This window comes from Perca flavescens, chromosome 2 (assembly GCF_004354835.1).
Source record: "Perca flavescens isolate YP-PL-M2 chromosome 2, PFLA_1.0, whole genome shotgun sequence".
NCBI classification, from domain to species: Eukaryota; Metazoa; Chordata; class Actinopteri; order Perciformes; family Percidae; genus Perca; species Perca flavescens.
The window spans coordinates 15,366,302-15,393,969 of NC_041332.1; the positions used below are offsets into that span (position 1 = coordinate 15,366,302).

Below are 27,668 nucleotides of genomic sequence, written 5' to 3' on the forward strand. Positions count from 1 at the left end.
AACGAATATTACTCCACATCTGCTGTGCCAGAACGCCAAAAAGTTTATTCATTTTCACAACAAATTAAGGTAGAAAAACAGTTTCAGGATATGTGACATGTTTTATCACATTTGGTTGCATATGTTCAGTGGGCTCCTGTGCCTGACTCTCACGTGTTAGTAGTGTGTTAGTCCTGTTCATCTCCCTCATTAAGATCATCCATCTGGTCACACAGGTTGTCCACCAGGTCTTCCATCAGAGCATACACCTGACAGATAGATACACATAGATGAATGTATTCATAGGGTATAAGACTGTGGAAAACCCTAAAAGGCTACTCAAGTGATTTGGTGTTGCACTTCCTTAAAGTTGGGGGAGCTCATGAGAGATAGATTTTTGAACAAGAAAGGTAAACATGTAAGAAGCAGAGCCCGAGACAACCTGACTTTTTAAATTCTAGGAAGCTCCACAGGAGGGCACACAAGATCCTACATTTCCCATAATGCAACCGGATTGCGCCTTTCATTAGAAACCCCCCTCCTAAATGTCCACTTCTTTAAAAGCCACGCCTGAGACCTGAGAGAACCTTGATGACATCATCAGGGTTACTTTTTCAAAACTTAAGAAAAGTCCTCCAGAGCCATAGCAGATATTATACGTAAGTGTTTTCACAGGTTGAGTAGAATTCCTCATGACTGAACTTAGTGTAAGTGCTCCTCTGAAATATAAACTGTGAGACAATTAAAATACTTGCCTTTTTGTGCAGGAGCCTCCTGTAAATGTACATCACCTCGGCCTCTACATTTTGGTTACCAGGAGGTTGTTGACTGACGCCGTCTGGAGGGGTATCTGTCAGTGGGGCCGATTCCTTCCCTTGCTTTTCCATAGTGCGTTTCACCGCTTCCTCCTTTTTTTTCCCCTTCTTTTTGCTGTCCTGCACACAGGGCGGACACATAAAAGACAGACACAAGTTAGTGATGAATGATTTGATGTGAATGAATTTCCACAACGAGTTGGCTGGTAAGTGGTTGTGTGCATCTTGCATCCTGAAAAACCATCTCCCACATAGTCATGGTGTTTAACATTGGATATGCACTGTTTAAGGTTAATGTTTAGCTGTGTGTGTGTGTGCGTGTGCCACAGATGGCTTGAACTGGTCCAGGTGCTATTAATTCACAGCCTGGGCACACAGTTGGAAAGCAGGTGCACATTTGCGAGCAATGTCCTGTTACCATGGTACCCTGTAAGTAATAGGCTGTACCTTACCTATGACTCAACCATCACACAGAAGAGAAATCACTCGGCAAAATACAGAGACATTCAGACCAGACTGCATCTTTAGTCAACTTCTAATTTTAATATTACGTCTTTTTTTGTGCCTTTGATGGCTGATAATGGAGACACAAACCATTAGGAGAGAGATGTAACAGGTCCCAGGGCAGATTCACACCCAGAACATCGTTTAAGTGACCGTGACGCAGCATCTCGTTTATATTTGAAAAACATGTCAGCGTCCTCATTAAGGCTCTCAATCCCAGTGCTGACGAAGAAAAGTTTCTGAAATCCAGATTTGTGAATAGGACGATGCAAAGTGGTGGGGCCTAATGAGGATGGGGGCAGGAGAACAAAAAATTGCATTCAAATGGATGGGAACTAAGTGAACTGTTTAGCTCGTTATCTCACCCGACCAGTCACAATGTAAAAACATGAATGGCCATGACCATATTCTATTGCTAAGCTACTATAACGACTTCTCTGGTGGACAAAAGAGAATGATGGAGAGCATTAGTTTACTGTACACACACATAAAGGAACAAAAACATGTGCCCACAAATGTGCAGACATACAGAGGCTTAAATAAGTCAAGAACACAAACATTTATTATTATACAAATGGTTATACAGTTGTATTTGGTGGCAAAGGTGCTCCTCCTATAAAGTAAACCAACCCTTTAGTGTTATGGAGAACAGAACCCAGCATGCCCACAACATGACATATAATACAGTGTATTAGAAAACTAGCCAACAGAACATAATGTTGCAGGTATATGCATTACTGAGAACCAGGCAGTAGGTGGCCGGGTTGTGTGGAGGCAGTCAGTAGAAACAAGAAAATGAATGAAAGAATGATGAACTGACAGCTTGTTTGAAGTGCAGAAGGTGACTCATGATTGGATCAGCTGAAAGTCTGCTGAAGTGATGTGTCTTGATACTTTATTCACGCTAATAATTAAAACACGTTTGAATCTGCTGCCACTCAGTGGCAAAACAGCCCATCAGCTCCACAAACACATATACTTTTTGTTTCCCTCACCTCCACTGATTTTTCAGTAGTTGCTGACTTGGACTCCCCTTTGTTGTCATCTTTAATTTTGGACCTTGCCCCACTTCTCTCCTCTTTAGCAGCTGCTCCTCCCTTTTTCTCACTCTTCTCATCTTTGTTATCAGCTCTATCTGCAATGTGATAACAGAATAGTAGGCAGCGTGAATTGTCATCAATCTATGTCCGAATGAAAGTCTGTGAGTCTCACCAGCTTCCAAGATGGGGGATTCCTCCTTTTTATCGATCCTTGTGTCTCTCTCTGGAAGGCCTAGCAGGTTTCTGAGCCACATGGCCTCACCAGCCATAGTGTCCAGCAGTTTCGTCCACAGCTGCTGCCTGCAGGGGGCACCACACACCACTGTAACCTGTAGGCTTACTACACCGAGTGTGCAGGTGTGGCTCGTGGGTGTTTGTATGACAGAGCCAGGGTGCTTTGATAGAGATGCTATGTGAATCATGTGTGTCCATGCCTCACCCTATAGCTGCTACTGTTAGCTGGTTGTGTTTCAGTTGAGAAGGCTCAGAAAGCTGCAGAAACAGGGAGTTGAGCTGGGCCAGGCTCTTTGCCTGATCTGCTTCTAGCTCAGGCAGAGACAGCACAACCTGAAGTTGAGAACAGGCGAATGGACCAATATTTTATGTTTTTGATGCATCGTCATGGTATAGCATTTTACAGAAGGGTGCACAGTGCATTCAAAGAGACCCTTGGAACTATAACCTTAGACCAACCTGCTATATTTACTGCTACATGTACTTTCTTTGTACTAACCAAGTGTTCTCATGCTCTATAACAGCACAGAATGGCTCTACCTGTCGGAGTGTATCGACAGAGAGGTCCCAGGTGCGTCCTGGATGCACTTCTTGCCACAATCTCTTTAGGTCCTCCACTGGCTCATGAAGGTACTGCAACTAAAACAATGTATGGAGCAGTAATTTACATGAGTAAACATGCGACCACAGGACTCCTATTAAGAAAAATGAATGAAAATGAATTGAAACTTTGGAATTAAAATAGCCCCACATCATCACATACCTTCACCATACCTAGAGATTGGCATGGTTTTATTTCAGTTAGCCTAATAGCTGGTTTGATTTGCATTGAGAGATGATTTTTATTTTTTTATTCCTCTTTTTAGTCAACTTTAGCATGGGTTCATAAACTTATGAGTGCCACTGTATATATATTGGAAATGTCTCATGATACCTGTATATTGTCTCTAGAAGTGTATTATTTTACTTTTGTTTTTGTTAAAGAAGGAAGAGAAAAACACAATTCTCAATACTATCGAATCGCGATACTCCTAGAATCGCAATACATGAAAATTGCAATACAAATTGTGAAATTGAAATGTAAAAAACAACACAATGAATAGGCCCATTAACAGGTCATCTCACAGTGCATGAGGTGGTGTGACTAAGAAAAAAAACACTCTGAAAAATAGAAATGATACACAGACTCAGGCCACCCTGATGTATGATGACCAATGTGTCTCAAACTATATATGAAAGAAAAATAACAAGTCACCATTCTCTGTAGGCAACACTGAATCCTAAGGAGGTTTAAGGTTTGTACAAAAAGATCAACTTCACTGGTGACTAAGAAACGTGTGAGATGTGTTAAGTAACATTCTTCCACTTGTAGGACTTACCTTGGGGTTTTTGCTTAAAAACTCTTGCTCTTCAGTGACGTAAAGTTCTGCAGGAGAGCTGGGTCTCTCTGGGGTGCGGACCCCCAGCACCACCTCGTGCACAATCGACAGACACATTTTTACCTTCACTATCTTTTCCAGCTTTGTCTGCTCGTGCACAGACAACAGAAACACAGACAAAAAAAAACAACATGTTGGTTTCTCTTTATGAAAACCTTAGTGCCATCAGGTTTTTGTGTCTCACATTTTACGACACACAGTTTTATTGTACACCACCTCTATGAAAAGCCTTTGGTCTGCGGTTTTGTCCTGGTACAGAGCCACTCCCCTTAATGTGACCTGCATGGAGGCTCCTTGCAGCAGCACAGGGTGGGTGTTGAGCTGCCATCGTTCAGTACTGATGCCTGGCTCCTCTGACTTAAATATGAACTCCACCCGCTGGGTGTCACCTGGACGGATCACACCTAGACGGGAGGGGAAGCAAAATTGAAAGCAGTAAGACGCACTGAGTACTGGTTGAAAGACACAGTATGATAAGGTTGACACAGGGACAAACAGCGTATGACGTGGCAGCAGGTGTCTGATTATGTTTGTGTGTACCGGAGGAGGAGTTGAAGTAGAAGTGCAGCTTCTTTGTTCGTGATCGCAGGTTAGGAAAGCTGTGTGGCACGGGAAGCTGCTGCCAGCTGTAGAAGATGGCTGTGCTGCCTTCATTGTGAAGCTCCAAGTGGGAAGAGGCTCTTTCTCCAGTCGGAGCTTCGAAGATTATCGTGGCACTGATTCCTACTTCTCCCTGATCAATGAGTGTTGGAGAGTGAGAAAATGTATTCAAAATAATTTCAAATAATAGCCAGGACGTGCTAATGAAGGCCGGCCTCTGTTTCAATTTTGCTTAAACAAATAATGTTTTCAATAATTCATTCCAGTCGTTTCTTTATTGGCGTACTCCTGATCAATGTTAAGCTACGGTCAACAAACCGACCGATGTCTTTTCACATTAAAAGCCTACCTAAAATGGGACGGCTGCAGGTTTTATTCATGGTAGCTTAATGTTGTTCGGGGGGGAGACAGGCAAAGTACTGATGTTGTGGAAATTGATTACATAATTAATTTATCAAGATGACAGGTAAACAAGGAGGTTGCATTAACTTGGGATGAAAAAAATAAAAGCATGTCTCTACTATAGGCCTGGTTTTCTCTGAGTTAGGTAATACCATTTGAGAATTTACCTAAGTCCTAGTTCGATGCCAACCAACCTACTGTGTAAAGACCGTTCTGTACCTGGTTAGTGGTGGAGTTTCCAGTCCAGCTAGCAAGCTGACCACAGAACCTCAAGGCAGGAATGAGCAGAGCATCTGACCGAACATCATCATACTGTGCCAGAGGATCACTGTGGAAGACAATGAGACAGCAGTAGTACCACTAAGTCCATGAGTTGGACAATTAGTGAATGAGTCGGTCTAGCCGTTAGATTCCATGATGCATTCAATTGTTTCTGTTTAACTTTAATTTTTAAAGCATTGCATCAGAAAGCTGTCCTCAAACGGGATAAACAGAAACTATTTTTATGACATGTAGTAGTACATACTGGGACATTTAACCTCAACACTACAATACAACTGAATCCCACATTAATGGAAAATAGACCCATATAATAGTATATATATATATATAAATATCGAGGTTGCTTATAACAACAAATATTTTGTGCTTTGTTTTTATTATTTCCATTACAGTTTGAATGACATATTTAGCAGTGCACAAATACATCAACGTGGTCTCATGGCATTTCCCGTCACCACTGAATTAATGGCTTGTGAATACACAATTGTGTTTTAAAGTGAAATAGGGCAGCATCGTTGGCCTGATATTGACATATTCAGCCTAGAAAAAGTTGGACTTTGGTTTGGAAGGATTGCAAATATCTAATAAATTAGCAAAACTTACAGGTTCTCCTTCTTTATCTCCTCTGTCTCCTCTTCTTCCTTCTCCAGTAAGGGACTACGACACACTGTGACAAAAGTAAATGGCTTGCCAGAGCCAATAACCTCCAGTGCATTGATATCCTGTAAGTAATCAAAGTGACACATAGTGGTGGTTATGAAGGAAGTGGTCAGCTCTGTATGTCCATTCCAAGTCTGATTCCTGCTTTTGAAAAGTAAAAGTTGTTCAGGATACGTATGACTTGATTGTTGAAATATCAAGTTTTTTCACGACATTTCAACTTGTTTCTATTCTATTCTCGAAATGGTATTTTCAACTTTATTCTCGTCATGTTGACTTTTTTCTCGACACTTCGACTTTATTCTCGAAATGCAAAATCCTCCTTGATGTGGCCCTAATGCTCCGTCGTACGTATGTCCTGTCCACTCGCATCCAGTAAGTGCAGCCAGAGAGGACAAAATAAGTTGTCTGATACCTTCAATAGATAGACCTTTAATATTACATATTGATATTTGCTTATATACTGTATTGTTTTTGCTTGACCTCCCTTCATTACACATCGGACTGTTGACATGAACTTAGCTCTACCACTACATTGCGTGATAGTCAGAGTAAAACAAATAAATACAAATGCAATCTATTGTCCCCCCCCTCCTGTAGTTCAAACCTTTACACATTTTTAAGTAACACTGGAGACTTGAGCATTCCTCTCTCTTCTTTTCTCACTTAATAACCGCTCCCTGTCCCCACCATCTCTCTCTCTACTGTTACACAGATGTCACAAAGCCATGGACAAGTCAGCTGCTGGCAGGACGGTTTGTTACTGTCTGTGTGTTGGTCAGGAGGTACTTCAGACCCCAAATCACCTCAGCATCACATTAGCCACCAGCACGGGAGAACCCGCTGCTACCATTTTCTTTTATGTCACAGACGTGTGTGTGTGTGTGTGTGTGTGTCTGAAAGAGGATACTAAATGCAACCAGATAACAAAATATCATTTGACTAAACCTTCCCAAAATCAGCACCTGTTACTTAGGGAGTTAATAGGTTTTAATGAAAACTGGGTGTGCAAAGTGTTTATCCCAGAACCTCCTGCCCCTGCTGATAATCAGTGTAATGCAGAGAGAGAGCAGAAAGGCAAGTTTAGTCAATTTTCTTGGGCTCTGTTACCTCACAGATCTCAACACTGCTACTCTATGATTGGACACGCTCCAGATTTCACAACTGTAATTTATGTGAACATGAATGTTTATGGAAGGGCTCCAGTGCCTCATTGATGTCATTACACATGTGGGTACTGAATGTACATTTTAATAAAATAAATCACATATTGGCAGTATTTGTACATAAAACCCAGAACAGTGTGCCCATGGCTGGATGATCACAGGCTGTTTGTAAAGATACAGAGTGATCAGGAGCAGCTAGCAGCTCTAGCAGCCAGAGACAGAATGTCCGGTGGACATGAGCAGCTTCAGTGGGCTGCGTGGTTGGACAAGTGGTCCAATAATGAAGTTGTTGATGCGCAATCTAGATCTGTGGTGTGTACATGAAATTAGGTTCTTGTGTATTGTTAGAGAACAAAATGAAAGTGTAATGTCAATAATTTGGATTGTGTTATGTTGCCTGATGAAAGACAATTGAAAAACAAAATTGAAAAGTGTCTCTGGTGGACTTACCTTAAACATACATTATCTGTCGCAATTCTGTACAACAATTTCTTGTTACTTATCAGCCAACATATACGCTGATACTGATGTATCTGCGATTGGCTGGGCCCATTTATTGGTCTAGCTGTAGTTAAAAACATTTGATCTTTTCAACCTGTCCTATTTTCCTCATAAGGAAATGTTATGTGGAAAAAAACAGCAAATCAGACTGCACTGGGGCCTATTGCAATGGTACAATAATACCAATTGTACACTGGAACTGCTACTAGGCCAAAGGAGCATTCAGTGTTATAGTTTGTATGTTGTATTACCGGCTTTTTTATGTCCACGTCCCGTAGAACCTCCCTGAGCTCCTGGCACTGGTGCTGCAGGTATGCGCTCTGGTCCCAAGTCTGAGAGGCTGGACGCAGAGTCTCAGAACAAGTTATTCCTAGAGGAAGAAAAAATTCCCACAGAAAGAATACAGTTACACTTGGTATTTTGTAGTCCCCCTAAATAGATGGAAAAGTGGATAGTTTAAATGTCAAAGAGCATTTTTTATTTTATTTGGGAGACCACTGGTTTTCAAGTGAACTAAAAAAAAAGAAAACACAATGAGAAGGACATGGTTTCGAGAACAAGACGGAGAGGGAAAATTGGAACACAGCGTGAACCTGATTCCTGGAGTATGCTGCCTGGTTGTCCTACATGTGTGACAGGCTCCCGTCTGCCCTGCTCTGTCTGAGTCAGAGTGGCTGTGATGCCACTCATTTCATCTCCAAAACGCTGGGGGAGACTCCAAAACTCACTTCCCACACGGTAACCCTAAGACATAGAAGTAAAGACACACATGAATGACGAAGCTACAGAGAACATTTTTACTGTAGAAATATAACAAATATAAGATAGGATTCTGACAGACGACTAAAAACCCAGTAGAACAGAGAAAGCAAATATGTGTCATACATATCCAGAGTGGATGAGTGGCATGACTTGGTTTAGAAGCTCCCTCTGCTCCTGAGTTTCTCTGAAACGGTTAGCTTGGTTCATCAGCAGGTTTTCGACTGGCCGGTAGAGCAACTCTTTAAAGAGTTGAAAAGAGCAGGAGATGAATAGAGAAATAGACAGAGACATAGTTAAGAAATGAATGCATACTTATGATATAAAATAGTTGTTTTTAAATGAGCAAATATCTTGCTCCTTAATTAGCTTACAATGAGAAACCTCATTTGAGATTATGCATAAAGTATGTTCTCTTCCATTATAACATGCCTGTTGTACTGGTCTTTAGTTAATGTTAATAAAAATGTAGGTAAGTGAGTTTATTGTGGCTTCCCTCACGTCCCTGCAGTTGTATACAAGTTAAGGCTGTAAATAATGATGATGCAAAATTTATGTCTTTTTGGTCCAGACTGCTGTACTCTCTGATCAGCTCACCAGATAAGAAGTCCTGCTGCTGTCTGCGCTGCGTCATATGTGTATGCCAATGCTGCAGGGCATTACTCTGGATGTTTTTGTTGCCATGCCCATTCTCCACAGGCTCAGAGTGATGCCTCTCTGGGGCCTCAGATGGAGCATATCTCTGGGATTTTGGTATTCGCTTCACCAACTGGATGGTGGAGGGAGGATTGAAAGAAGACATGACTTACAGTGACAGTCAACATATTTCTATTGCATTTAACAGTAGTTTAAAAGAATGCAAGCTGCTTTTGGTTGGCAGGTTTTAAATACTGCATGTAAAGAAAGATTTTTGTTTCTTGTGTTCGCATTATATTTGTTCGAATTTACCTCTGTCTCTCCTTTGGCCTCCAGAAAACTTCTGAAATCCTCTAAACTACCCAAGATGCTGTGTGGTAGAACCCTTCCCTGTTCATCAAACCGAAGCCCTTCCGGTCCTGAAACGAAAAATAAATCGACAGAAAAACATAATTTTAGCCTTATGAATGCATATTATGATTCCGATAACATTTCTTATGAACTACCGGCTACTGCACAGTATGTTATTGTCCATGAGGGCAAAGGAATACAACTAACCTGTGTAGTCCAGATTTTGAGAGCCAGGGTCCAGATTCATTAGATGAGCCACCGGCCCTCGCACAGTATTTCTAACTTCATCAGCTGGCTGTGTCTTACGCACATAAGCCATGAGCACTGGTTGTTGACGGCTCTTGGGTTGCTTTGGTGTATGAAGCTGCAGTCATGATCACATTCTCAGTTACATATAAGTGCTTTAAAATAAAAGTACATTGATGCCACACACACATGATTTGTATTTTAATGTCCAACTAATGTTAAAACTTGATATGGGGGCAGGTTTACTTTATTGAGGTCCCGTGGGTGAATGGCCAAAGCCTGGATATCACTGCCTGAAAGAGTAGAGCTCCTGGACTGGTCATCACCCAAGATGTCCAACACTTCTGATGTTCTTAGCTTCTTGTTCTCTGGAGGAGAGTAAAGAAATAGACTGTAAAATGGCAACAGTTTGTGTGTGTTTGAGTAATGCCATGTTATCGGAAAGTGGGTGCTACGATGCTGAAATATCTACACAAAGAAATAATAATGATTCATATGGTTTATGAGTGATCACCTAATTCCAACATTTAAAAAAAAATGAGCCTATCAGTGCTGAGTGCTCACAACACACACACACACACACACACACACACACACACACACACACACACACACACACACACACACACACACACACACACACACACACGCACAAACATAAAGAGATTACTCTGGAACAATGACATGATTATGTAATTCTGTTAATTTCTCTTTATCCAGCAATGCCTGATTATATTTTCCATGGCCACAACAACAATGATTAATCCTTAGCTTTTGCAAGTGTTTCACTTTGCTTCCTCCATGTGGTCCATCACAGACTCAGTACAGGTTTTCGAATGAAAGCGTTGCTTTGCTAAAAATGCCCTTGGCCCTTAAGGAAAACAAATTTTCCAGTGCTTTTATTTGTTTTTTGCAAATAATCTATCAAAAGTATGGACGTACAAAAGCCAATGAAACTGACCCATGCATTTTTCCTCTTATTTAAGGCATCAGATCTGCAGACTGCAATGTAACTCAATAAAAACAGTGGGAAAATTCCAACGTTACATTTTCCCAAATACTCCACAAATGCTGCATGTGATATCATTATGATTTAACTAGTTACTTTGCAGATTAAGATTATTAAAACACCTAAATATAATCAGAAATGCATTTTGATGTATCATTATTGATTTAGTTCAGATACAACTATGACTATACTATACTATACTAACGAGCTACCCAGGAGCATATGAATAAGTTACAAGTAGCCTGCAGCCTATTTTATAGTCTATGGTTGCAGCATTAAAGGGACGTTAATGCATCAATGATCATAATTCCATAATTTGCCAAACATGGCCCGTTATAAAACAAACAAGAGTCTTTGAGTTTGACACTTTACGTGGGCTATATTTTGATGCTAGTTGTACTTTTACTTGAGTAACGTTACATTTATGAAGGGAGGACTGTTTACCTTTAAGGTAACCGTGTATCTAACGTCAAACTATCGCTACTTTCACTGAAGTAAAAGGTCTGAGTCCTACTTCTTCCGACACTGCATAAGAACAGGTCAGGTTTCGTACACGCAGGGGTAGCTAGCGTATTCTGTTCATTGTAATCAGTGAAGCTCTTAAAACAGGTGAAGAGGTCACAGGTAACGCTAGCTAATGTTAGCCTACAAAAGAATGGGGGCAAAGAGACGGACAGAGGCGAAGGAGAGACAGAAAGCTGTTGGCTGACCTGAGTGACTTAGAGGTCTTAACGCCATCTTCCGTGTCTCGCTGCGGTTCATTTGGTCTAGCTAACTACAGTAAAAGCAATTGTCACGGACAACTAATGGTGGCTAGCAGTGATAATCAAGCTAGCGCTGTACTTCGGCGTCAAGTGGTAACCATGGCAACGAAAGACTCAACACCACGGAGAGAAATGGAACAACAGCAAAAAGACAAAATGAGGCATGAGGCGTATAACGTTGCTGAAATTTTCAGCAACGTTATACGCCTCATGCTTCTTAACGGTCTCTTGCTCTTGTTAACCTTTATTTAATAAAGGTCAACAAGAGCAAGAGACCGTTAAAATATATATATTTATTTATATTTATATTTATATTGAGGGTCATCGATAACATGACAGAAAGAAAACACACAGGCTATGTCCTTCCTTTCTTTCATTCTTTCTTTTAGGCTCTCAAAGCAAAAGTGTGCGAGTATTGGGAATAAAAAGCATGTGCATAATATTATGTAGGCCTAATAGTTTACTAAATGTAGGCCTAAGCCTATATGGCTATAAGTAATAATGAAAATAATGTATTGCAGATATACGGATCTTATTGGATGCACACTTCAATTGTTATCAGGACCAACCATGCCGAGGGATAATGCACAAGTTGAAAGGGCCTGGTGGGATTACATTTCACCATCTTGTACGATTCCATATGTGACAAAAAGGCTAATTGACTGATTGATTTGCTTGATCGATCGATTGAAATCATGTCAAAATATGACATATGCTCAGTTGCATAGGCTAGCCCCCATTATGTTTTCCTCAACACACGGCGTTCTCCTGAAGAACAACAACCCTTTCTGTCAGTCAGCATGACGTGGATAAATCAGGGGGTTGAGGCTTATATAAAGAAAACTGACATCAGACTACACAGACTAGCGTGAGCAGGCATAAACGTCACATTACAGATTTCGCCCTTTGTGGCGCTTTACCACGGGCCATCCCCAAAATAAACAATGGAAAGAGGCAGCATCTCCACCGGCTCACAGACCACATCCATCCCTGCTGCGCACCAGCTCAGCTCCACCATGGATGTTCCCCAGTTTCATGGTGATATGGACGGACAGTGCGCCGGGTCCTCCAAAGTCCTTCTGGCTTACAAAAACGCGTCGCAGCACCTTAGTTCATCGGGAATTAAAGCGGGCTTGGGGATACTTAAAGTGGCCTCGTCTCAGTGGAAACAGGAAAAAAAGACGTGCTCAGGGGCAGCCGTAAGGCAACTATCCACTCCCAACAGCAGCCATCTCTGCAAGGGATCCCCACTGGATCAGCTGGCATCTCTGTTTCTCCACGGTCAAACCCGGCAGCGCCAGATTGGCCAGGAGCAAGCACCGACTAAACCGCAGAACTGTAAGCGCATCGTGGTTCTTGGTGCGCCACGGGTTGGCAAGACCTCCATCCTAAGAAGATACCTCCGGGACGGATTTGTGGAGGAGTACAATCCCACCTCGGAGGATTTCCTCAGGAAACTGTTTCGTATCCGCGGAGAGACCTACCAAATTGACGTCCTGGACGCGTCCAAGGAACGGGATTTCCCAGCCAAGCGCAGGCTCTCTATCCTCACTGGTGCGTGTTGGATCAGTTATAATCTCGGTCCTGCAAATACTAAGAATTGTTTGTCAGTTTCTGTATTTGTTCATGACAGAAACATAATTGTAAGTTAGGTAGGCCTACATGCGTAAATGCTTAACTATCTCTCTTAATGCTGTGCATCAACTATTAGAGGAAAATAATTGATTTTCTATTTTTTCGCAGGAGACATTTTTCTTCTCGTATTCAGTCTAGATGACCGGAGCTCTTTCGAAGAAGTGTGCGCCCTGCGAAAGGAGATTCTGGCCGCTAAATCCAAGCTTAACAAATCCTCTGTGCCAGGGCAGTGCGCACAGCTGCAAGTTCCCCTAGTGGTCTGCGCCAACAAGGTTGATCTCCTGGAGACTGAGAGAGAAATATCTAATGCAGAGGTGCTCCAAGCCCTCAGTGATGACTGTGCCTATTTTGAAACGTCTGCAAAGGAAAGCACGAATCTAGAGAAAGTCTTCGAGACTTTGGCAAAGCGAGGCGGGCTTCCGACTGAAACTAGCCCGTCTCAGCACCGCAAAGTCTCCCTCTGTTCGTACCAGGCAATGCGGGTAAGCCGTGTGCCGGAGAGGGGCAGACAGTCCCAGGGGCGCGATGATGCCTGCGGCGCCCTGTACCCACTGGCCCGTAGGCCGAGTTTTAATACAGATCTTCGACAAGTCATTGGGCCAAGTACGGCAAGAAAGCCCGGCAAAGCACTGGACAAATGTCCGATTCAGTAAGGACAATAAGATAACTATGAGAAGAAGTGTTACAGAGCGAATAAAACAACGAATTAAGCACTGTTATTCTAATGCATTATTGTTGTTTAGTAACACGCTTTTGAGATGATGTTTTCAAAATAAATTATCTTTAATTGCTTAACTTCGGTGACTCGCTGCGGTTCATTTGGTCTAACTTCAGTAAAAGCAATTGTCACGTGTGTGAAATGCAACACGTTTTATTTATATATTTACTTCTTAAATTGCTTATCTATCTATCTATCTATCTATCTATCTATCTATCTATCTATCTATCTATCTATCTATCTATCTATCTATCTGCATGTATACGTGCTACCCATGGAGGAGAGTGTAGGAGGATGTTGAGTCAGGAACTTGATTATTAATGTATGACTATTGCATAATATTCAGAAACCTATTAGATAGCAACTCTTTCTCGCGCCCACTCTTCCTTTTATCTTCCTGTGTGCATTTGTGTTTGTGTTTGTGTGTGCTTGTTCGTGTGCGTGCCTGCGTGTGTCTGTGTGTTATCATGGAGTCATGATTGCCAAAGGTCCACAACCCCGAATCCCACACATCTTGAACAATCAGATTAAAGCCGAGGTTTCCAGTTGGTGTAGGCTATACTTTTCCATCCTACTCTATACACACTATAAATGGCCACTCAGTTACTCACTGGGCCCTTAATGGCTGCTTCATAACTGCCAGCTTACTTTTAATTTTATAAAGCTTAAGAGGCCTCTGTAAAAGGCATTTAACAAGATTATTATTGGATTTGAGACAGGGTTTTGGTCTGCTTACATCTCATCTCCCAAAGTGAAGCATTGTAGCACCAACACATGACAACTAGGATGCAACTCCAACTCCATGAAATATTGTGTAAGAAATAAAAGCTACAAAGTTGCATTGTAATGATTGTTGCCGCAATACAGTTTAATCACGTTCATCAAGATGATAACTGATGAATGATAGCTGGAAATCCATTTTTTTTTGGAGCAGATGATGAGTGAGCAGAAACCAATACTACTGCTCATCCATTGAACGATCAGGTTTAACGCGTAAAGAAGAGATTTAAAACTTATTTTTAGGTGATGGAGTGTGTGTGTGTTGTTATTAATTTATTTATCACTGCGCTGTGTTATTTTATTTGCTTGTTACAAATGCTGCTCATAAGAATCATGTGAGGTCTGTTGTAAATGTATAAAGCCTGAGTCGGCTATTGTCTGCTGCACAAATGATTCTGAACATGAACTTGAAAGCAGTGGCCATGGAAACACATCTCCTGTACCTCCGGCACTTGGATCGAACAACCTTCACTTAGTACAGCACACAGCAAAAACATCCAGCTTGTTCACAACTACAAAGGCATACATGTGTGTATGGTGTATTTGTCATTAACACCAAGCTATAATCACACCATGTCACCGAGATACAATATGTATTTTACTCAAAAAAAGAAAATCAGTGAGTGTAGTTTCTTTACTCATAGAGCTCTGATTGGGTGCCATTGATGCATGGTCTGGATAGATAGTGGTGATGTCTGAAAGCCACAGAATAATATCGGCTGTTCCAAGGTGAGGCAAAGGCTCAGAGCGATTTGGGGACCACACACAAAATTATTTTTTTGAGTTAAAAGAATTGTTCCTGATAACGCATGTAGGGAAGAATCAGGCTGTTATTCACTAAAATGTCATATGCAGTAGACTGATGAAATGTATAATCACCTTAAGACCTGTGACAATTTCCTCCCCTATGGCATTCAATGGATGAGCAATAGTATTGGTTGCAACTCACTCATCATCTGCTCCAAAAAACATGTATTTCCAGGCCCCATACAGTTACTGCTATGCCTGTCAAGCTCTCTGGCTAAGCAGCATATAACAATGATTTACAACTTGTAGTTCTTGATTTCAGACCAAGATAGACAAAAAAATAGGTTTCTTGGTTCTGTAAGTTTTACAGGTTTAATCTATTCTATTTATTCTATCTATTAGAGTTAATTTACTAAAAGGTATTTACAATGTTTATACACCTAACTATTTACATATTTGTTTTTAAACAGGCAATACTTGTTTTATTATTTACATCAGCAGTTAAGAATCTTCCTCTGTGGATTTCCTCACACCTGAGTCTAAGTTCTGCAAGCGTCTGATTGGTTAGTTCAGCTACATGTGATTAAATAAAAACAAGGAAGTGTGGTTGTTGTGGAGCTGATGCAGTGTTAAGAAGAGCAGTAAAGTGCTGCTTAACAAAGTTGTCCGTCTCCATCCAGCTGTTCCTTCTTATTTAGAGTGATAGGCTACAACCACCACATATCGAGCCGACACGTTACACTCCTATCAGGATGCCCTTCATTTTGACGGCTGAGATGATAACTGATAGTGCCTATTATTTCAGATATATATAAGCTAATTATGGTAATGTTAGCTGCATGAAATGGTTAAAATGCTGTTTTAAAATGAGAAAACTCTTAAAGTGGTCTAAAACATGCTCTTGTTGGCTTCATGCATGATATCGTGCTAAAACACAGAGGCTAAAAACTACATATCCAAGGCCAAAAGTTAGCATCCTCACCAGTTAACAATCCATATAGAAAACATGGGAATACAGTAAGAGCATTGTTGATACATTGCACTGTATAGCTAGTTAGTTCTGCGAATTAAGGAAAATGTTTGGCTGTTTTGACAGTGGATGTCCCAATAATAATAATATAATAACCTAAACATACTATGACTATTTAGCTGAACATGCAAACTGAAGATTAAGTTAGAGCAATCACACAGACACAGACAGACACACACACATAGACACAGACACACACACACACACACACACACACACACACACACACACACACACACACACACCTGTCTGACTGTACGTAGGGAGGATGTTGGTCTGTCTGTCGGTTTCAATGACACATAGGCCTACTATACAGGTACATACACACAGGATAACAGGCTTGCTTTTAAGCATGGAGTACTTAAACGTTCTGTTTTTTTTTACTCGGCCTTCACTGGAAAAATTGTTGTTCTGCTGAGGCAGTTTACAATCGCAAGCCCCCAGTTCTATAATCCAGATCCATTGCAAGTTGGTCTGACAGTAGAGTTTGAATCAGGGGGAAGATTAAGTGATCGGCTACTGCATTTTTTTTACTATGTTACATATTTCTGTGAAATAACCTAGGCTACGTCTATCTTTCTCTTATCTTTCCTTTTCACAGATGTTCTAAGGTATTTTCCTTGGACTGGGTTGGAAACTGAGACACATATCCCTGAGTTGTCTGGCTCACGTGGGGTCAAGGCCTCTACTATGATCTCCTGATGCACATAACATCCACTACTGCTGTCGTCATCACATCAATCCCTGACTTTCTATGACTTCAAACATGAGGTGCGAATGGAAGCATGTCTACACGTAGTGTATGGAGAGCTGTGTTTGTCAACAGTCCAATCAGTCACTAGTTCACAGCCGCTGGTGCAAGATCATGCCACAGAGATAAAATGTAGGGAGGCAGTCGGCTTGTCACGCAAAGATGACAGGGAAATGAAATGGTAGCGATGGAACAATCGCACGCACACATAGTTCCCCCTAACATTGTGGCCTTTATGGATTGATCAAATACATGTAAATAATGGAGAAATAGCCCAAAAAAATCATTCATCATCAACATCATCTCCTTGTACTATGAATGTGTTTCCTACCTAAATTTCCAAACCATCAAGTTTACATCAGAAAATGTAAAGTTTCCATTGCTTTTTAAGAATGGTGATGTTTTGATGAATTTAATATAAACAATTTGTATTATTAAATTAAACACACACACACACACACACACACACACACACACACACACACACACGCTTTTGTAACCTGAACCTATTTTTTTACCATTTGACCTCAGCCGACACCGGTTTAACTGGTTCAGCATGACATTTGAAAAGTGGGTGTAATCTGATTGTCGTGCTACAAAGTAATCTCTCCACCTCTCTATATGCCAACATATTAGACAACTGAGGAGACACTCTTTGAACAGGTACGTTAAAAATATATTTTATTGTAATGTAAGAAGAGCGTTTGGCCTACATTGGTTGATAATAAAACCAAACCATTTAGGCCACCATTTATTCATCACTTCTGTTTTACTGTAATGAAAACATTCAATTGCTACTTGCCTTGATAGATTTACTTTAAACTTTTTTATTACAGTTTTTTCCAATTGCTAAACGACAGTGGGCACAACTGGAGTCACATGTGCAAAACTCAAACTACAGTCTGCATTACCAACAGGCACCTGAGCTAAACAGTTCACATCACCTGCTAAACTCATTCAAAGCAACACAACTCTAAACACACGTCTCAAAACAGGCTCAGTGCAGCCAAACACTATGCACAAGCCTCACTGAGATAACACACACTGTCACTCAGAACACACTGAGGGTAAAAACACTAGCATCAAACACCAATATAGAAATTACAAACTTTTTCATCTTTACAGTTTGAACAATTTGGGTGACTTGACACTACTCAATAGTTTATTTAAGGAAAAAATATAGATTGTATAACATACCAATTTTTACATAAGGTAAACAAGAAGGAATGAAAATCAGTAGTTTTCTTCAATATAGTATTTTATCTCTAGTAATTTATGGAATTACTGGGTAAAAAAAACTAAAGGTACATAACAGTACCAAAGAATAGTGTGACTAATCCTGCCTCTCTCCAGCATCATGTGGCAAGTTTTCTTCATCACATTGGATGTCTGCATCATCTCTAAATACAAATGAATGTGGTGTTTCTATTGCTTTCACCTCCATTACTTTCTGAAAAACAGTAAGAACACAGTTTTACTATTGTAAAGGTATAGTGTTTTTCACTTTTTTTATAGCTGTGTATATAACCTCAGACATCTTACCTGGACATGTTGGTATCTTTGCTCTTTTACCTGTTTCTCTCAAACAGTACAGTGTATAATTGTTTCATTCTTATTTGGTATTTGTATACAAAAAAAGGCTTTCTGAGCTTTCTCTGTATAAATACCATATATGTTCACTAACTAGTTTAACCCCTTGACGCCTGAATTTATTCACAATTACATAAACAAAATATTATGTGTGTGTCTGGCTCTAAGTTGATGCTAAATTAAGTTGAGATTGTTAATTTGTCTATAGCATATGGAATAGATATAAATTTAGGTATGATGCAAATTAGCGACAACAGGCATTATGGTAAAATTCTTTACAAAATGGTAAAATTAATAAAACACAGTAGATTTCATTTATGTCACAAAGTTGTTAGAAATTCTAAACTGTAAATGATAAATACATGGATCTTGACAACGGCAAGGAGAAAACACTCTCCTACTCCCTAACATTGACAGTAGTTTCTTTAGGGTTAGGGGTAGGGTTAGGTTTAGGGGTAGGATTAGGTTTAGGTTTAGGGTTAGGGGTAGGGGTAGGGTTAGGGTTAATTTTGCTTACGTGAAACGGATATATCTCCCACTCCGACCGGTCCTACGAGAAACCAATGCATGCAAAAGGTTCCGATGTATGTATCGCATGTAAACAAACCAGCATTGGGGGGAATACACACTCTATCTTGCCTGGAAGGGGTTTGATGCAAATTAGCGACAGTCGGCGTTAAGGGGCTAAAACAAGACACCTGCTTAGGCTTTCAGCTAAAACTGCAATCAGCAGTGTTTGATAGGCACCAGACTGAAATGTTTTGAACTGTTTTTAATGTGTGGTTAACAGTTTTGACAGCAGTGTGTTAGCATTTGAACAAAGTGCTGTAAATCTACAGTGTTGTGCACGTTGTGGTTAAAGTCATGGGATAAGTGTATAGAGTTTTGAAAACTGCGTTCAAGCAATGAAAAATGAACTAGAGTTTGGTCCACATGAACTGCTGCTGTGCAGACTGTAGTTAGAGTTTTGCACATGTGACTCCAGTTGTGCCCACTGTCGTTTAGCAATCGAAAAAAACTGTATTTTGTTAGTTTTTTGCCAGGGATCTCTGTTACAGATATGTTGCGAGGAAAAGCTTGGGTCCCAGGTTTCACCCTGCTAGTGCTGGTCACATTATGTTGTGAAACTGCTCACTGTCAACATGAACACAAAGGTATGTGATCGAACATGAAACTGTGTCAGTGCACTGCAGGTTTTGGATCAGAGTAGAGTATAAGGGAGACAAATATTACTGCACACATCTATAAATCCTTTTATGAAATAAAATAAAATTTAATTTTGACACTGAACAGCTTATATATAATAACCACTCTGAACAACATAAAATAATAAACTAGACACTGTACTGCTGCTGTTTTGTAGGCTATGTTTTCAATGCTTTTTTTAATGAGCCTTGTTGAATTTCTGTCACTGTCACTGCTTTGGGACAGACAATACAGTTTCAGATCTATCTAGCTCTCTCTCTCTCTCTCTCTCTCTCTCTCTCTCTCTCTCTATCTATCTATCTATCTATCTATCTATCTATCTATCTATCTATCTATCTATCTATCTATCTATCTATCTGTATTTGTGTATTGTATACAATATTTAATTTCCCAACCAAACATGGCCTATTTTTAATTTGGGATTCAGTTTTTTCAATTTTTTTGTTTTGTTTTGTATTATTATTTCAGAAAGGTGCGTTTGCCATTTAACAGTATTTATTACAGTTTTTCACAATCGCTATGACACTTTTTTCAATACTTTTAACAACTTTCCTAAACTCTTACGCACCAACACACGTACAACACACGATTGGTAAAACAGTTAATTTCCTGCTCAAAATCACACATTGTAAACTAAACTCCAACACCAATTTTCAAAATACAATAATTCACTAACACAATACACTGTGTTTACCAAAACAATGTAATCATGTCTCAAAATCAAATAATTCTTCCAAAACACTAACACATGTTCTCTCCCAACAGGAACATTTAGTCAATCATAGCACAATGTCATAAAAAACACTAACATCCCATGGAATAACAGAAACTACATTATTTTATGTATCAGGTCTGCCCTTATACAACAGACAAAAGTGACTGTATCAATCATAGATTGTGTTTTGCACTGCAGTTTCAGTTGAAGCCTCTACATTTTTGTTTTGTTGGGTTTAGCACATTTTTTTAAAGATTATTTTTTGGGGTTTTCTGCCTTTATTCGACAGGACAGCTAGTTGAGAAAGGGCAGAGAGAGAAAGGGGGAAGACAAGCAGGAAATAGCCACAAGTTGGATTTGAACCCTGGATATCTGCGTCAAGGCATAAACCTCCAAGTATATGTGTGCATGCTCTTCCCACTGAGCCAACCCGGCCACCATTTTCTTTCTTTTGCTGCAGAGATTCAATACAAAAAATGATTGACCCATCTCAGAGTGGCTTTATAGAAAGTACGGTTTGTGAAAAAAAAGGAGACAGAGACAGAATTGTCCTGGTACTCCTCTTCCTCTCCCTCGTGAAGGCATTTTTCTTATTTTCTGTGTTCATCTACAGTATATTGTTCAAATCGGTCCTCTTTTACTGTACTACCATATGATCATATGATTGAACCTCATCACCTGAGTGTGTTTCCTAGAAGGGAATCAGCTGTGATTGATCTATTTGCATAGCTTCAATCAGCTGTTACTCAATAAATGCATGTATAAAATGCAGGGAATATATTTGTGTTTCAATTTACAATATGATCAGCTGTTCACTTTGACTTTAGCCTATAAGTTAGGTTTAGAACATGTTGTTATCTGTTCTGACATACAGTGTGAAAGCATTTGTAAATTTGGCAGTAAAGATCCATTGTTTTGGTCTTGGTGGAGCTTGTATGTAAAAGAAGTTTAATTTTAAATTTATGTTAACTGTATGCATTTTGTGTCAAAGCAACAACACATGTGTTAATTGTATAGCCTACACAGAGAGATGTTGTGCTAACTGTGTTAAGAGTTTAGGAAAGTTGTTAAAAGTATTGAAAAAAGTGTCAGCACAGGAATTTCCCCAGTGTGGGGTTAATAAAGTCTATCTTATCTGATCTTATCTTATCTGATCTTTCCTCAAACAGATTTGTATGAGAGATTTGACAGTCATGAACTGGTGTCGGCTTCATTTTGTGGGATACACATAAAATTCCCAATCAAAAATATACAAAAAAAAATTTCTGATCCTATCAGATAGGCTGGTAAACAAATATTAAATAATTGTAGAAAAATACATAAGGGATAAACACAAAATCATACTGTTAAAATATGCAATTATATAACACATAACGACATACAGATAATCACACTATAAAAGGTCAATTTGTTTCACAACAAGAATAAATAGAGGATACATTAACCAATATTGTGTTAAGGAAGCTCATTCCAGCTCCGCCCATAGACTTTACATTGTAAGGATGTCACAGGTTTTGAAAATCATTTTTCTTGGCTTGAGGAAATTGCAGACAGGCGTAGCGTTTTGTGAATTTTATTGCAGAAAGTGCATTTCAAGCTTCTCATTTAATGCACACTTTTAATCATGGAATCAAAATAATGAATAAATAAAATGATTAATGAACTAGAGACCCACTCTTCCTCCTAAATCACAGCTGCCTATGTAGGCTACTGCTTAGGTCTACTGCTGTCGCATCACTGTATAAACTATTGTTACAGTAAAGCACTAACACCATCAAGCTAACACAAACACTGTTAGCTTTGTAACATTCCCTGGGTACGTGTGATTTACTATTATCTCTCTGTTCTCATAGGCTCGCATTGCCAGACCTATCTCCACAGCATTGTTCACTTACTAACTTTGTTAGCCTTTGATTGCCAGCTAAAATGCTTTAGATGGGCTACTGTTACCATACTTTTGATGCTACAGCAGTAGTCTATGCAGATCAGTATGTATTTAACATTCCCTGGCTGGTGAAGTTTTTGTGATACAAGTTAGCTTCAGCGAGGCTGGTATTCTAGCAATCAGTGTTTGAACATTTAAAGCTAGCAATGTCTCTGGGCTCGTCATGACTGTCAATGGGAATATACAGTACAGGCCTATAGTTACATTCTGGATCCAAACACACATTTAAAGTTTTTAAATCAAAGCAGTCAAGTGTAATAATCAATAATGATTTATTAATTTATTTAAGATTGGAAGTGTATTGAAATGTATTTATTGAAAATGCTCTGGTAGGATATAAAACCCTCTATTCCAGACTCAAACAACCAACACACAATAAAATATTTTAACATAAAACAAACACACCTCTATACATGCACAGCGCACTTCTTGAATTTAGCTATTTTAATTATTGACACCATGTTTTATTAATTATCCACAGACACACATGTGGAAGACCTGAGACTCATTCTGGTTGGAAAAACTGGTTCTGGAAAGAGTGCTTCTGGAAACACCATCCTGGGGAGAGAAAACGCCTTCAAAAAGGAAAGTTCAGTTGAATCTGTGACTAGAGGCTGTCACAGAGAAGAGGTACATGATGGTGAGAGGAACATTGTTGTCATTGACACCCCAGGGCTGTTTGACACTAAGAAAAGACCAGAAGAAGTGAAAGTAAAAATTGGCGAGTGTATTGACCTGTCAGTTCCTAGGCCCCATGCTTTTCTGTTAGTGATCAGTCTGAAGGCAAGATTCACCGGTGAGGAAAAGGCGGCTGTAAAGTGGATCGAGGATAATTTTGGCTCAGATTCTTCCCTTTATACCATTGTCTTGTTTACACATGCTGACTTATTAGAAGGTAAATCTCTGGAGGACTGTGTGGCAGAGAGCATTCATCTACGGCGACTGATAAACCAGAACGGCGGAAGATACCATTCATCAATGACAAGAAAACAAAGCAGAATCCAGGTCAGAGAACTTCTAGATAAGATAGGGAAAATGGTAAAGTTCAATGGAGGAAGACATTACACCAATGAGATGTACCTGAAAGCACAGGAGAAACTTGACGAGAAAATTGCTTGGTGTAAAAAGTTGGCTCTTGTTGTCGGAGGAATTCTTGCAGCAGGAGTTGTTTTACCTACAAATTTGGTCATAGGAGCAGCTGGAACACTTTTAGTCACTCAAGGTTATAATTGCACAACTATGTTTGTTTAGTTAGGTGACCTGTGACAAAAAGAAAGCATGGACGAGGGTTTAAATAATGACTATGAATCCTGTTAGTCTTACATTGAAATATCAGTGTGCATGCTTTATGCGATTATGCGGGCTAAAAACATTTTTCAATAAAGTCTAAAGTTCAGTTTACATTCTCCCTGCATTCATTGCTGATTTCATTTCATTTTCTTTGTAGCTATACTGTATGTAGGACTCACTCAGGACACCAAGTATTAGCCAGATTAGAAACATCTGTGTTTTAGAGAAATACACATCTGTATTAGTGATGGCTACCTAGTTTAAAAGGTTATCCATTGTTTTGTTTTGTCAAAGGATGTGATGGTTTTCTCCTGAGGTTTTGTTGTTTCCTCCCTTATTAACAAACCAGGCCACAATATTAGTTATAGTAAGATAAGCTAATGTTTGTCAATTTGAGAGCTTGAATTCTATTCTTGTGTTGGTTACACTTTCTTAAACATACCAGCCCATACACAAACCTGTTCAGCATATTCACAGAGCTGTGCACAGCCTCTTTGGGGATGCACATTTTCAGATGTAAACTAAAGACAATACAAGGAAGTAGGAAGCCCCCTGTGCATAGGCCAGGCTTCCAGAAGTTTTCCAGAAAACCAATGTCTAAAGTCAAGCCACAGAGTTTGTCTGAGATCACAACTCAGGCCTGGAACAACGCATTTGGCCACCTGGGAACTAGAAATTGTAATTCTGAAGTAATGGCTGAAGGTAAGACAATCTATCTGACTTAATATAACTATAAACAAACAAAAAACAGCATTGATCTTTGGATTACTGTAAGATGTAACACTTACTGTGATACTGTGATATGGAGCACAGGAGGGAAATCGTAAAAACTAAGACCTTGATAATGATGTCAGTGAGTAATAGTCTATTTTCTTTTTGTCTCAATGGAATAATTCAATATTACAGCAATACCACTGCGAGAAAAGAAACAGAAAACTCTACCTCGGACAGATGGGTGTGGTCTGAATAACTTTGACGGTATGCTCATTCATTGTCTTTCTCATGAAACCTCTCACTATGATTAGACATAGGCCTACATATATCTGTATACTGCCTTCTAACAAGGATCACTTTATAATGGCTTAAACAAATGGCTTTATTAATGTATGGTTTATTTTTGCTTTCAGATCAGTTACATATTTGGGATTGTCAGGTTGTGAAAAATCCCTTTGTCTGGTGTTAATTCTTCTTGAGTATTACTAGCTCTATCTTTGTAGCTTCTCTATTTTGATGGCTATCAGGAAAAATGTGCAATCTTTTATTAATTACTTTTTAACTATCTACAACTGTATATACATAATTTCTTATTAATCACTTATTATCAACTTATGAGTTTTTGCACCTATTAATCGGAGTGGAGTCATCAATGTCACCAAGTCAATAAAAGTGTTCTTCCACTACAATGAAACATACATCAAGAGTCTGCGATTGTAAATAAATGATAAATGATTTTAGGTCCAGTTGCTCTGTGAGTGGTTGCATGGTCTTCTTGAGGGATTAAAGCTGCCCTAAGTTATATCTACATTCAGTGTTTCTCACCAAAACACACTGTATGTATCCTTGAGGTCTAACAGATGTGTTGAATATGTTTCCTTACTCATAAAACACTCGCAATGCTGATTTTTATAATATTTTTTAATTGTGCAATGTTTATACAATACATGTATTATAAGAACTGAATACCAGACTGCAGGATGGCACCTAGTCATTAGAGAATATGTGCTTTAGCTTTTCAACTGCTGGCCCCGCCCGCGTTGGATTACTCCACCAATAGACTTTGGATGATGTCACAAACGTAAAAATACCTTTTCTAGGCTAAAGTAAAATCGGAATAGAGTACTAATCAACTTTATTTGCTGTTTGAGGTGTCATAATATTGGGGGGCACAGGTTTTTTTTCTTATTTTGCAATATCCCGTTGGCCATCAGGGGCAAATTGGCATTAAAGCTGACTACATGCACCATATCCATCTCTCTTACTACATCCATGTTGGCTACATACTTGTAGCAATCTTTTCTCTGCCTCTTTTGGCTGTACGCAAGAAGTATATGCAATGCAAAAAGAAAAGAAAAAACACTCGTAAAACATTGCTTTATAGTAATACTAGTGGTCAAAAACTTAACAGGTTGCCTTTTAAAGAGAACTAAAAAGATAAAGAAAGTTATAATTGAAGGAGATATACAGAATCAAAAGGTTCTCATGAACCTACTCACATACTAACATGGCAAAAAACAACAACAATGGATTCACTTTTGCCTTGTGCTCAACATTAATTTTGCTTCTGCTGTTGCAGCTGTGGATTTGTCTGGAGGGTTGAGGATAGTCCTGGTGGGCAAGACTGGATCAGGGAAGAGTGCGACAGGAAACACCATCCTTGGGAGAGCTGCCTTTAAAGAGGACCCGAGCCCTGTGTCTGTGACCAAACACTGTGAGACACAGAGCGGGGAAGTGGACGGGACTGTGGTCCAGGTGATTGACACTCCAGGTCTGTTTGATACAGCCATCACAGAGGAAGAATTAAAAACCAGAATAGAGGAGTGCGTCAAGATGTCGGTGCCCGGCCCTCACGCCTTCCTGCTGGTGATCAGGCTCGGAGTAAGGTTCACGGAGGAGGAAAGAAACGCTGTGAAGTGGATCCAGGATAACTTTGGAGACGATGCCTCCATGTACACTATCATGCTGTTTACGTGCAAAGATCAGGCCAAAGCTGACAATGCTCTGAAGGAGTGCAAGGAGCTGCGGAGACTCTCTATAACATTTGGACGCAGGTACCATGCCTTCAACAACAACGACGCCGAGGACCGAGTACAGGTCAAGGAGCTGATCACCATGATCAAGGAAATGATACAGGATAACGGGGGGAAACACTACACCAATGAGATGTACGAGAAAGCCCAGAGGAGGCTGAGAGAGGAGGAGGAGCGGAAGAAACAAGAGGAGGAAGAGAAGAAAGAGGAGGAGAGGAAGATGTGGGATGCCGAGAGGGAGAAGAAAGAGAAAGAGAGAGAAAAGGAGAAAAAGGTGAAAAGAAAGACTATACGCGTCATGTCGGCCGCTGCTGTTGTGTTGGTGATAGCTGGGGTGGTTATAGCAGTGGGAGCCAACACCACGGTGGCTTTGGCCCTCGGAGGTCCGGCACTCGTCCTGGGAGTGCTGTGTGGTCTAGCTACCTTCGTCATGTGGAGGGGTATAAGATGCAAAGCCAAAGCAAATGTTCCCGTATAACTAGGGTTTAGTGACCAGGACATGTTGATCCATCTGCAGCATGTGACACTAATCAGTAGAAGTATTGCACACGTTACTATTTACTGTTAGGGACTTATTAGTGAATGAGCTTGTCTTGGCCTTTTCTGCATTCTGCTTCCAGAATTATTAAGTTTTGACACGACATTGCAATAACAAAAGTATGTGAATTGAATGAAAACAGTAAACAAACGGTATGAAATGCAGTACTTGTTTTCTTTTTGTTTTTCTTTCTTTCTCATTTATTGTTTGGAGTAGGGATGCACATACTTTCAAGTACAAGTAGGCTACAAGTAAAAATGGGCTACTTACATTGATTCGGGTCCTTGCCGTGGGAGCCCTAACTGTGTGTGATTCATTTACATAACTCACAGGGGAGGCAAAATATGGCATCTGGCCATGGTGTCTGGACAAGTGAAGCTTCAGGCTACTGGTAAGCATCTACAGACTGTTCCATGTCCTGGACTGGGACTCCCGTGCTGTGTATGAATTACATTTTTATAGTTCTAATCACAACCGCTGCAGCTTCCTCACCTGCCATTTTCACAAGTTTGAAAATATGTTGTTGGTCCCGTGCCTTCCGCTCTGTAGCAATGTTGGCGATTGATTTGCACTTTTGCACGTTTTACAT

At 40.0% G+C, this 27,668-nt stretch overlaps 4 protein-coding genes across 4 annotated transcripts; 3 read left to right on the plus strand and 1 right to left on the minus strand.

The window, feature by feature from the left end:
* Nucleotides 1–60: 60 nt before the first annotated feature.
* Nucleotides 61–11,515, minus strand: mycbpap (mycbp associated protein). The gene is made up of 19 exons (XM_028600224.1): nucleotides 11,334–11,515; nucleotides 9,861–9,982; nucleotides 9,576–9,732; nucleotides 9,330–9,436; nucleotides 8,979–9,150; nucleotides 8,508–8,623; nucleotides 8,216–8,366; nucleotides 7,874–7,992; nucleotides 5,899–6,017; nucleotides 5,233–5,341; nucleotides 4,552–4,744; nucleotides 4,228–4,415; nucleotides 3,952–4,098; nucleotides 3,113–3,211; nucleotides 2,778–2,905; nucleotides 2,511–2,638; nucleotides 2,294–2,433; nucleotides 735–914; nucleotides 61–248 (listed from the first exon to the last, which is right to left on the minus strand). The coding sequence occupies exons 1-19, from the start codon at nucleotides 11,383–11,385 to the stop codon at nucleotides 168–170; spliced, it is 2,508 nt and encodes an 835-aa protein (XP_028456025.1). The 5' UTR covers nucleotides 11,386–11,515; the 3' UTR covers nucleotides 61–167.
* A 721-nt stretch (nucleotides 11,516–12,236) lies between these two features.
* rasd2b (RASD family member 2b) lies at nucleotides 12,237–13,687 on the plus strand. Its single transcript, XM_028600236.1, has 2 exons — nucleotides 12,237–12,941; nucleotides 13,131–13,687. The coding sequence occupies exons 1-2, from the start codon at nucleotides 12,332–12,334 to the stop codon at nucleotides 13,673–13,675; spliced, it is 1,155 nt and encodes a 384-aa protein (XP_028456037.1). The 5' UTR covers nucleotides 12,237–12,331; the 3' UTR covers nucleotides 13,676–13,687.
* Nucleotides 13,688–19,806: 6,119 nt separating this feature from the next.
* LOC114562374 (GTPase IMAP family member 7-like) lies at nucleotides 19,807–24,095 on the plus strand. Its single transcript, XM_028588756.1, has 3 exons — nucleotides 19,807–19,816; nucleotides 22,986–23,631; nucleotides 24,089–24,095. Exons 1-3 carry the CDS (start codon nucleotides 19,807–19,809, stop codon nucleotides 24,093–24,095), a joined length of 663 nt encoding a protein of 220 aa, XP_028444557.1.
* Nucleotides 24,096–24,402: 307 nt separating this feature from the next.
* LOC114574092 (GTPase IMAP family member 4) lies at nucleotides 24,403–27,286 on the plus strand. The gene is made up of 3 exons (XM_028606412.1): nucleotides 24,403–24,496; nucleotides 24,701–24,772; nucleotides 26,088–27,286. Exons 1-3 carry the CDS (start codon nucleotides 24,487–24,489, stop codon nucleotides 27,017–27,019), a joined length of 1,014 nt encoding a protein of 337 aa, XP_028462213.1. The 5' UTR covers nucleotides 24,403–24,486; the 3' UTR covers nucleotides 27,020–27,286.
* The last annotated feature ends 382 nt before the right edge of the window (nucleotides 27,287–27,668 follow it).